The sequence below is a fragment of the Capricornis sumatraensis genome, chromosome 9 (genome assembly GCF_032405125.1).
Source record: "Capricornis sumatraensis isolate serow.1 chromosome 9, serow.2, whole genome shotgun sequence".
Lineage (NCBI taxonomy): Eukaryota > Metazoa > Chordata > Mammalia > Artiodactyla > Bovidae > Capricornis > Capricornis sumatraensis.
In genome coordinates, this window is record NC_091077.1 from 46,661,800 (window position 1) to 46,672,375 (window position 10,576).

Genomic DNA, 10,576 nt, shown 5'->3' on the forward strand with positions numbered 1-10,576 from the left:
TGCCACACTAGAGTTACCCTCCTTTCTGGAATGCAGTGGGTGGATGCTCATAAGGCTGCTGGGAAGCTCAGAGAAGAGAAACAATGAGAAGCAGTTCTGTAAGCAGGGAAAAGAGTGTTTTCCCTGGAGCCAAGCACAGTTCCTGGCACTGCGGGCCCCTGTTGATGTTTGGCAAAGTTTGGAACTGAGAGCCCGTTCTTAGTGATCCAGCTGGTACCTGTCTGTTGGAGGACAGGGTCCAGATCATCCATGAAGCATCCCCAGCCTCTGTTCTGCAGGGGCACACAGTCCCTGCAGGGGATATGTTTGCCCATAAGACCCCCGCTCCTTCTGCTGACACCCTGTGGCTTGAGGTCCAGCTCTCCTCACTCTTACTATCTGTGTTTCTTATGCAGATTGTGTCCCCTGTCTGGACACCTTTGACACAGCGCTTCTGGGAGGATGGAGAATGAGCAGCAGGGCCAATGCCTGGGCTAGTGCTTGACCTGCTGTTGGGGGACATTGTTACTGTTATTAAGAAGCCAGTCAGTGACTTGTGAGGTCAGAGAAGGGACAGGACTCATGGGCCAGCAGGGCTGGAGGAGGAGATACTGGGATAAAGTAGAACCCTGAACTCGGGTGGGGAGATGAGTGTAGCATGTCTAGAGTGAGTGGAGGGCAAAAGTAGCAGCTCAGGAATTGGCACCGAGAATCCTACACCCCCGGCCATCATGCCGTCAGGTGGAGAGGCCTTTGCATTGGCAGGGCTGGGCTTGGGAAGGGTGGGATTTGGGAGAGGCCAGGGAGGATCCTGCAGTCAAGTTTCTTATGGGGTTCCTGTCCTGGTGAGGCCCCACCCCAGCACAGTGTGCTGATCTGGGGTCAAGCAGGTCTCAGAGCTCCTGGGGGAGAGAGGCCTGGCCTCTGTTCTCCCCCGCCCTCACACTGCGGCTCCCCTGTTCTGCCTGTCGGTGCCTCGGCTTCCCTGTCTAGTCTCCCTTCTTTCCCCATTAGGAAGGGAAAGCAGGACCACACCAGGCATTCACGGTCACCCTGCCCAGCGTGGCCTTGGCCCACCCTGTCCCGCTTCTCTCAGCAAAGAGACTGCCAGCCATTGCAGTGGTGTGAGTGGTGACCCTGGGCAGCTTCTGTAACTTCTCTGGGCCTTAGTTTTGTCAGGCTCATACTTGGTGGGACTTGGTAGTGCCAGGAGATGACAGAAAGGAGGCAGAAGCACCCTGCTGAGGAGGTGCTCGGGCAGGATCCTTGCTGTGCGTCCTGGCAGAGCCAGGAAGCCATCCTCAGAGGTGGAGAGACATGGGTGCCTGGCTCCTGGTGAGGCAGACAGAAACTGCAGAGCCAGGCGTGTTCCCTTGGGCAGTCCTGTGGAGAGTGGGGGTCCAGGTAGGCACAGAAGGGCCTGTTTCAGGGCCTGGCTGACTGGGATACGTGAGGTGCGGGACTGTGGACAGTCTGTGCAGAACACAAAGTGGCCTGGTCTTGTGGATGTTAAAGGAGCTCGCGTTTACCGAGTAAGTGTTCACCGTGTCCTGGCATCCTGAGCGCTTCCCCTGGATTGCCTCCTTCAGTTTCCAGAAGTGCCATGAGGTGTGTGCCCACATCATCTCCATCCTGCCAGAGCAGAGAGGCACCCCCAGCATCGCGCTGGCTGTGGCTACCACACAGCCTGGTCCTGGAGCCCTGGAACCTCCAGGTGGGCACTTCTTGCCTTTGCCTGAGTCCCACGAGAATCCTGGGGCCCTGGGCCACAGGGCTCCTAACTGGTCCCCTTTCTGTTCCCTTCCTTAAGTGGGAACATTAAATTGACCCTACAGTTCTGTTCTGATGAACCTGGCCCAGGTGTGGGAGTCAGGCAGGGAAGAATCAACAGCTTTGAGACCTGGGTTTCTGTCTTCAGGACATTCTATAGCGGTGACAGTGCTGACTGGTATCTGGGAAACACCAGTTTTCCTTCCCAGTACCTTTGTCCCTGTTTATTCAGGATGTAGTAAACATTTGAGTGTCATCCTGCCTTAATTAAATAGAAAAAAAAGTCAGTACTCTAGAATTTTGGTACATTTCAAATATATTTTATTACTTTTCTTTTTGTCTTAGAAAGAATATCAAACCTGCATGCAATGCTAATGGTTCCTGACATTTACATAGCATATGACACCATAGAGCAATGCGGCATATAATGAAGGGGCCCACATAGGGCTGGCCTTCCTAAGAGTATATTTACAAAGGGAAGGGCATGTGGTCATCTTAAAGAGGACTGCACCAGAAGAAGCCTGCACTGTTTAACACTGAAGGGTTACGTCGGGAATCACAGAGAGATTGCTTTAGCACTGCATATTCCATTGTCAAGAGGGAAAGAAACAGGCTTTGAAGGCTCTCGCTCGCCAACAGCATGTGTGTCTGTAGTTGTACATTGTGCATGTATTTGTATAGATTTAAGTTTTCTCCTAAGATTTTCACTGACAGTGTCAGTAACTTCAGGGGCTTTCAAAGCATTAAAGATGAAGCGGTGAATTTTTCACAAATGCTCATGTTAGAGAGAAGACCCAACCCCTTCCTTAAGGACCATCTATCTGCTTCACCATCCGAGGATCTTGGAAATATTTCCAAGGATATGTAAAAATTAACCACAGGGATGAAGCATATTTCTCTGACAGCCGAACTTGAGTTCGTCAAAGAGCAGATGCAGAGAAATCTGCTCTGGCTTGCCCTGTGATTGGGGCTGCTGCTGAGCCCCCCCAAGGCTGTGACCGGCCGTGAGCCCAGGAGAGCTCGTGGCCCCTGTGCCGAGGCGCCAGGACTTCTGAGCAGAAGCTTCCTGCACTAGGAAGGGAGTGATGCTGTTATGAAATGTCTCAACCAAGTTCCCTGTTCCTCCCAGGCGCTTATAAAGCTCAGATGTACAATGATGTCTGGACAAATACAAAAAAAAAAAAAGCCTTTTTTTTTTTTTAATACAAAGGAAAGGCATGAGTTTCCCCACTTTTCAGTAAAAAGCGGCTTGTGATGAAATCTGGAGCACAAGAGAAGGATCTCACATCTGGAAGCCTTTTGCACACAGCTATAAAATGTAAAAACTGACCCTCGGTAAAAAGTGCTTTGTAACAATATTTAATTTGTGTCTTATGCCTGTGAGAAAGAAAGGGTTTGTTTTTTGAATCTGCAAAGTCCTTTGCTTGTTTCCCAACTGGTGTGAAGTTTTCCCGTCAGGGATTTTTCACCCTATTCTTCGTAGACCCTGGGAAGAAAAAACACCCATGTCAGTGGCTCAGGACATGAGGCAGGTAACACACAGGCTGGTGTCCGAGCTGCTCTGCACCTAGCCTGGGGAGTGCCTCTCCCAGGACCGCAGGAGCCGGGGAGAAGCAGGGACATCACAGAGGAGGCCCTCACATGGTCACAAAAGCTCCCCTGAACCCGGCTTTGACCTTTCTAAACAGCCTCCACCTCTGCAGTTTCTTTTTATCCTCAAAGCTCTAGGAAGCAAACCATCCTGGTGTATGAGGAGACCAGGCACAGGAGACTCAAGGTCAGCCCGATGCACACTGAATGTCAGTGGTGGGAATGGTATCTGTCTCCAGTGTGGATGTGGAGGGGAGGGGACAGAGGCATCCCCTCCCTCCATTTAGGCTTGTATCTTTGTGTTTTGTCCAATAATACGTGTCCTCCAGAAAAAAAATCCCAGTTCTAGAAGGCAGTGCCTCAGACCCAAGGATGGTTAGTGGGGCTGCAGCTGTCACCGAGGCCAGGGCGCCTGGTAACTTCCTCTAGCAGTTATGAGGCCTACGAACACTCCCAAGCTGCCTTTCCCCCTCACCTCCCCAGCCAGCTCTGTTTAGGTCCTTAAATTCCTTTCCTCCTGCCTCATGGCTGCCTGCTGTGGGGCCACATGTCACATTCAGAGAGTCCACCGCCCCCTCTGCCTTGGTTCTGATTTCTGAGTAATTAGGCACTGAAATCAAATGCCTGATGCTTCTGCTTCTGGTGGCAGTGAAGGCTCTGGGCTCTGAGCTTCTGGGAGTTGTCTAGTCTTGCCCATAGCCGGGGTTGGCTGCTGCCTTCCCCTGCATCTCTTCAAGGTTCAGCATTCTCTCTCTCACTGCAAAGATGACTTCAAGATAGTTCCTTTATTGGAACTTCCCTGGCAGTCCAGTGGTTAAGATTCTGCATTCCAATGCAAGGGATGCAGGTATGATCCCTGATGGGGGAACTAAGATTGCACATGCAGTGCGGTGTGGCCAAGAAAAAAAAAATAGTTCCTTTGTCTCCAAGGAGACATTTTCAACCTTTATAGAGGAAGGGGAGGCGAGGAGGACAAGGAAATGCCCACATCCTTTTCCAGGACACCTCAACATTCTAGGAAGGAGGGCATGTGGTGCTTAGTCGCTTCAGCTGTGTCCGACTCTTTGTGACCTCATGGACTGTAGCTCACCAGACTCCTCTGTCCATGGGATTCTCCAGGCAAGAATACTGGAGTGGGTTGCCATGCCCTCTTCCAGGGGATCTTCCCGACCCAGGGACTGTACCCATGTCTCTTGTGTCTCCTGCACTGGTGGGCAGGTTCTTTACCATTAGTGCCCCATGGGAAGCTAGGGAGGAGGGATGAACTCATTTTGTAAGAAAGTGATGGGAGGTCTGGGAGCAGAGGTGCCCTTATGCTCTCATCCATGGAATCTGCAGGAACAAAAAGAGCAGGGCTGCATGGGCCAGACCTGCCCCTCTTTCCTCAAAGCTGTGGCCCCAGGTGGAGGGGTAGGGGACAAAGTGCACAAAAGCCTGAATCTCCCAGCAACCTGACGAAGACTTGCCAGCACTTCTGTGAACTGGCCCTGCAATAGCCTCATTCTACTTTTGATGACGCAGGGCCCAGAGGGTGACTGGACAGGACATGTCCTGCATGTGTCATGTGAGCTGCCTGCCCTGGCCAGAAAGAGGGCTTCATTCTCATCAGATTTTATAGAAAATAATCTCTCACTCTCATCACTTTCTATTTCAAGCAACTGCAGATGAGGCAGTTTTGGAGCAACACAAAAGGCCCAGGTACTGGGGATGGGCCCAAGCGTCAGCTATGGGTGAGCTGGTCATGGGCAGAGCTTAGGCTGGAAGGGCAGGGCCTGCTGGTAGGTCGAAGTGGGGTGGGATGGTGGGGCTGGCACCGCTGTAGGAGGGGAAGGTGACACCAGGAGACCTGGCTTCCTGACTTGTGCCCCCAGGCGAGCCACTCCCCACCCCAATTGAGCTCTCCTGTGGGATGAGGTGCAGGCACCAGCTCCTGAGGAACTGACCTGTGTGTGTGTGTGTGTGTGTGCATGCACATGTGTACATGTGTGTGCACGCTTCCCTAATTGTGCTCTGCAAACACAGTGTAAACAGGCTCTGAGCGTGTGAGAGGTAGGTCTGCTCCAGGACAGGCTAACCTTTAGGAAGCACAGGGGAGCCAGGAACTTGTCTGCCCTTTGTGGCCAGACTTGGGACCCGAGGAGATCAGAGCCAGGAAGATTTGACTCTGAAAGCTCTTTTCTGAAAATGGGGAAACAGCCCGGAGAGGGCAGACATCTGTTCTAAGGCTCTGGTCATCTGGCCGTTGCTGCCCCCTAGGGTAAGAGTGGCTCTGATTCTAAAGGGTCAAGCCCAAGGTCCCTCCCTGCACCTGCCGCAGAAGGAGTTTATCAGGTTTCTGGGCAGCAGAGGGGCATGGGGCACCTTGAGGGAAGACGGTGTGGTTGGCAAGGAGTTATCCTCATCATCTTGTGGTTGTAGCCAGTTTTAGAGTTAATGAACCTTAAGCAATTGTGTTTCACCAAACCACACAAATCACCGAGAGATCCATGCCAGGTGCTCATCCAGCCATTTGACAGGGGGAAACTAGGGGTCAGAAAACTTAAGTTACTTAAATAAGGAGAGGAATTAAGACTATCACATATCACAATAGAATAAGACAAACTTTAGTTCACTAAAGAACTTTTTGGATGCTTACAGCTGTCCAGGAGAGCAGTAAGTGTAGCACTAAGTGGTGAGTTCCTTGTCCCTGGGAGTACATAAGCAGCGTCTGGGTATCTGCCTACTGTGACGACTGTGGTGGGCGTTCATGCCTTAGAAGGGCTAGATGACCTTGAGGGAGTCGAGGATCTGGGTTTAGTAGGATGGCGGGAAGGAAGGTGAGGGGCGGTGGCCATACCTGCGCTTCTCATTCCAGGCATTGTACCATTTGATGAACCGCTTGGTGCTCTGCAGCTTGGGGTGCAGGCAGTGCTCCTGACCCCGGTACCTGGACATGCTCTTGGTGGTGATGCTGAAATGGAGGAAGGTGGGGTGGAGGATTGAGAAGCCTGAATGACAGCCCCTCCGTGTGGCTCCCAATCGGGGCACTGAGAGACTGTGGCCTCCTCCCTCCTTTAAAAGAACCCTACCCATATGCGCACTCCCTGGTTCTTTCATGAAAGTTTCTGGTTGTCCCCTTGATCTCTGACTCCACATTCAGGTCTAGCCTTGTGCAGAGTGATGGTCTTTCACTTTTTCTCCTGGAGCCCCTAGAGTCTGGGAGAGTCCCTCCCCACCCCTCACAGCACTCATGCCTCCCTTAGGGAACAAATGTCAGGGGACTCTTCCAGCTCCTCCAAACCTGGGATGGAGAGGTGGAAAGAGCTAATGCCAGCATGGTACACGTGCCAAGACCCCGTTCCGGATTTGAAGTACTCCATGGCTGGGCTTGAATGTGCTGTGGTCTCTGTCTGATCTTCTAAACCCTAGTTCCTTGGATCCTCTGCAGATTGTTCTGGGGCTGGGCATTTGTTGAACTTGAAGCTGAGTCTTGTTGGCCTTGAAGCCCATCCTGACTCCTGAGTGTTAAGTCCCAGTTATCTCACCCTTGGGCAGGAAAATAAGACCACCCTTCAGGCCTCTATCCACCAGTGTCCCAACACCATTGGAGATCTAGCCACACGGTAGAGAAGCAGGTGGCTTTGTACAGAGTGTAGAGCCTGGGTTTGCATTCCAGATCTATCTGTGGGAGCCTCTTTGAACCCAGTTTGCTCATCCATAAGATGGGTATAATGATAGGACCTACCTCTTAGGGTTATTGAGATGGTTAAAGATATAATCCATGCAAATTGCCTAGCACAACGAACAGTTACTGTTATTAGCAATTGTCGTGGAAGACAGGATGGCCAAGGAGAAGCCTCGTGAGGTCCAGGCTGGGAGCAGGGGAGGGCAGGAGAGGCTGCTGCCCAGAACTGCCGTGTCCTTCCCAGCCAGGACTGGGCCAGGGTGGCAGGAGTTCAGATAGGGGAGGAAGGATGGTGTTCAAGAATGAAGGCTCGGCTAGTGAACATGGGAGAGGGGAAGGCAAGAGGTGAGGATGCCACTTCCTGGGAGGTTGCACGCAGGAGGGAGGCATGCTGGTGGGCTGGGTGCTGGGGTGCAGGCTGACGGGGCAGAGAGAGCTGGTTGGAGGGTGGGGTGGAAGGAGTGGGAAGGGAGGGAGTGAGGTCCGCTAGCACCCGTGGGTTCCTAACTGAAGTGTCAGGGTGCCTGGGCCAGGTTCTAGAAAGGATCAGGGTTGCCATGAAATCTGGGTCTGTCAGTTGCCCGGCAGAGGAAATCGAATTGTGATACCTCAGTGGGGACAGAGTATTTATGGGCAGCCTGTTCTCTTCCCTTCCCTGTGCTCTGAGTTTCCAGGGCCCTCACCATGGCCTCAGCCTCCCAGGGCAGGGTCAGGCCTTGTGCTAATGCCGGGTGGCTGGGTTCTGCCTTCGCCAGCCCTCTCTATGAGACCTGGGACTGCCTGGTCCCTCGTGCCAGATCTCAAGCATGGGGGACTGCTGTGGAGTGGAGTCCAGTTCCCTTCCCCATAGTACTTGGTCGTTCCACAGGAATTTAGCCTGTGTGTTGCTCTCTGCCTACAATGTGGCTTTTGGACTTGGAATAAAAGGCTGTGGCCAAGCCAGATAAAGCCCCCCTCCTCAGTTAGGTCAGTGTGCAGGCTGAGGATCCCACATCCTGAAGATCAGGGCAGCAGGGGAGGACCCCATGTAGCTCAAATGCTCAGTCATAACATGGGGACTTGGAAACTTAGTTGTGGGGTGAAGATTTCTGCCCCCAGCAATTATGCAGAAATTCTGGGCCCTGTGTCCCTGTCTTTCGCCGTTCTGGGATACTGAGGGTTTCAGCAAGAGCTCAGGGGGTATGTGAAACACATTGCCCTTTCTAGAATCTTCACTCTCCTGGATCCTTCTGAGTGCAAGGACTCCCACTTGCAAAGCAGGCTGTACCCTGAACCTCATTAGAGATGTCTAAGTGACACAGGATGAGCTGGAAAACTTCCTTTAGTTCAGCTTTGGGGCTAAAAACCTGCTTTGGCCAAAAACGCTGGTCCCTCGTGCAGTCTGAAGAGCTCTAGGAGCTTAAGAAGGGAGAAGACCTCCAGCTCTTCAGGGACCGGGGTTGGGTCCTGGGTGTGAGGTAGATGTTTAGAAGAGGGTCACTGTGTGTAGGGGTCTCCTGAGACCCCTACAAGTTTTCACAAGGCTACATAAAACCTTCTTACACACTTGCCTGGCTGTCAGTTTCCTTTCTATTCTGAAAAGTGTAGCCATGAAAAAGAGCAAGCCTGTTGACGGCAGGTTCTGTCCTTTGGAGATATCACTACATCTCATATCCTTTTCCATTTCTCCTGTGAGGACTCAGTAGCTCAGCTTGGTGTGTGGGGCATCCTTCAGCACTGAGAGGAATGCAGAGTTAACCTGCTATGTCCCTGTCATTTTCAGCCTGAGAGAGCTGAAAACCCCAAGGGGCTTGTAGCTCTTCCCTCAACTGTGTGGCCTCTAGCCCCCTACTCTTTACTGGTAGTTTTTCTGGAGGTAAGGGGCGGGGACAGGAGTCACTTTAGGTACCCAGGAAAGAAGGCAGAGGGATTCAGCTCAGGCCCAGTATTTTCTGAACTCCCCTAACTTCAGCCCCACTGTGCAGCCCCCAGGTGGCAGTGGGAGGGGGCTGGGGGGTGAGTGGGAGCTGCCATGCAGACACTGCGTGGAGGCCTTTGGGCCAGCAGGGCCAGTGAATGGAAGGCACTTGCCCAGACTGAGAATAAAGTGTGTCCTGTTTCTGGGGGAGGGGAAGAGGGGCCAATGGTCCGTGGCAGATATTTGGTAGCGGGTTTGCCAAGGGCTCCCTTCTGGCCAAGAGCGTATTGATGGGGAAACAGTGGTGCTGGCCTCAAGTGGTTAATTGGGAAGGCAGAGGAGCAAGGAAACTCAGTGTTCTCTTGCTCTGCCCCACTTTTTAAAATATTCTCTGCATCCCCACCAAGCAGCACTTCAGCCTCATGGCATGTTAACCCCAGCAGAGCCCTTTCCACAGGAACCCGCAGAAGTCCAGCTGGTGTTGGAAGACTGAGGAATCGCTGGAAGCCAAAAACCAGATGGCGGTAGTCCCCCATCTAGAAAAAGGCCCTGAAAGGAGGTTCCTAGGACTTCAGATAATGTTTGTTTTAATCTCCCCAGTAACAGGAAGGCAGCACGCCTCACAGTTTGGGTTCAAGTTTAATAGTTCTGGGTGTATTTTGAGTGACTTCAGTCTGGTTGGCACAGGGAAACCATTCAACCCTGGGTTGCCCTAGAAAGGTGGGCTGTGCCACACCTAGGCTATCCGTCGGAAACCTAGCAAGGGTGAACTCAGGGGAGAGGCTGTTTCCGGAACAGAGCGCTGTGACCTTTTTTCAAACTCTTCCAGACTGCCGTGCCAGCGTCCTAAGGACTCGCTGGGCAATTGCAAAGGCTCGCCAAGGCCTTGACAAAGGCTGAGAGAAAGGTTTGTTAGGCTGACCCAGCCCCAAGTTGTGCCCCAGCACCGGGTTTAAGAGCAGCGCGCACAGGCTCACGGCGAAGAGCGAGAACTCACATAACCATCTTCTCCTCGCAGTGCGGGTACTTTGGCTTCATTTCCAGCTTCTTCACGTCGCTGTAGCGAATCTTGGGTCCCTTTCGGGAGCACTTGCATTTGGACCCTGAAAAGAGCGCGCGGGGGATGCTCAGTTGCGCGCGGGGTCTCCGTCGCAACTCTGACCACCCTAGATGCCCGCCCAGACCCTCCGGGATCCCGGGACGATTAGCATTTGGCGCTGGGGGTTCCCCAGGACGGGCCGGGCTGGCGCCCAGGGACCTCCCAGGCACTCACCGTCCACGCGCGCGGCGCACAGCGCCAGGAGCAGCAGGAGCAGCGCGGCGGTCAGGAGCCTCATGCTGGCCGAGAGGCGCGGCGCGAGCAGGTTTTCGGGGAGGGCGCCCGCGCGTCCGTACGCCGTGCTCGGCTCTTTCTGTCCGGAGCGCGCCTCCCGGCTCCGCTCACTCCCGCTGCGCCCGTCGGTGGGAGCTTCGGGGCTGTGGCAGCGCGCTGCGCTGTGCGCTCGGCTCTGGGCTCTCTCCACAGCCTCCCTCCGCCCGCCCAGGCCTCTTTTAAATCCGCTCCTGCCCTCGCTGAGAGCGAGCTCATTAATATGCAGAACCACTCGGTGACTCACTGAGATTTCTCAACGCGGCGGGGGGAGGAGACCTTCCCCGCCCGCCGCCCGCCCCGGACC

The 10,576-nt window shown here is 53.5% G+C and overlaps 1 protein-coding gene across 1 annotated transcript; it reads right to left on the reverse strand.

The window, feature by feature from the left end:
* Positions 1 to 5,091: 5,091 nt before the first annotated feature.
* Positions 5,092 to 10,237, reverse strand: CXCL14 (C-X-C motif chemokine ligand 14). Its single transcript, XM_068981083.1, has 4 exons — positions 10,174 to 10,237; positions 9,898 to 10,003; positions 6,176 to 6,289; positions 5,092 to 5,155 (listed from the first exon to the last, which is right to left on the reverse strand). Exons 1-4 carry the CDS (start codon positions 10,235 to 10,237, stop codon positions 5,092 to 5,094), a joined length of 348 nt encoding a protein of 115 aa, XP_068837184.1.
* Positions 10,238 to 10,576: the final 339 nt, after the last annotated feature.

Bases quoted from the DNA above. Each gene is read 5' to 3' on its own strand.
- CXCL14 (XM_068981083.1), bottom strand. From the start codon at position 10,237: ATGAGGCTCCTGACCGCCGCGCTGCTCCTGCTGCTCCTGGCGCTGTGC. The intron at 10,004-10,173 runs GTGAGTGCCTGG...CGCTCTTTTCAG, and splicing joins GTGCGCCGCGCGCGTGGACG to GGTCCAAATGCAAGTGCTCC. The intron at 6,290-9,897 runs GTGAGTTCTCGC...CCTCCATTTCAG, and splicing joins TGCGAGGAGAAGATGGTTAT to CATCACCACCAAGAGCATGT.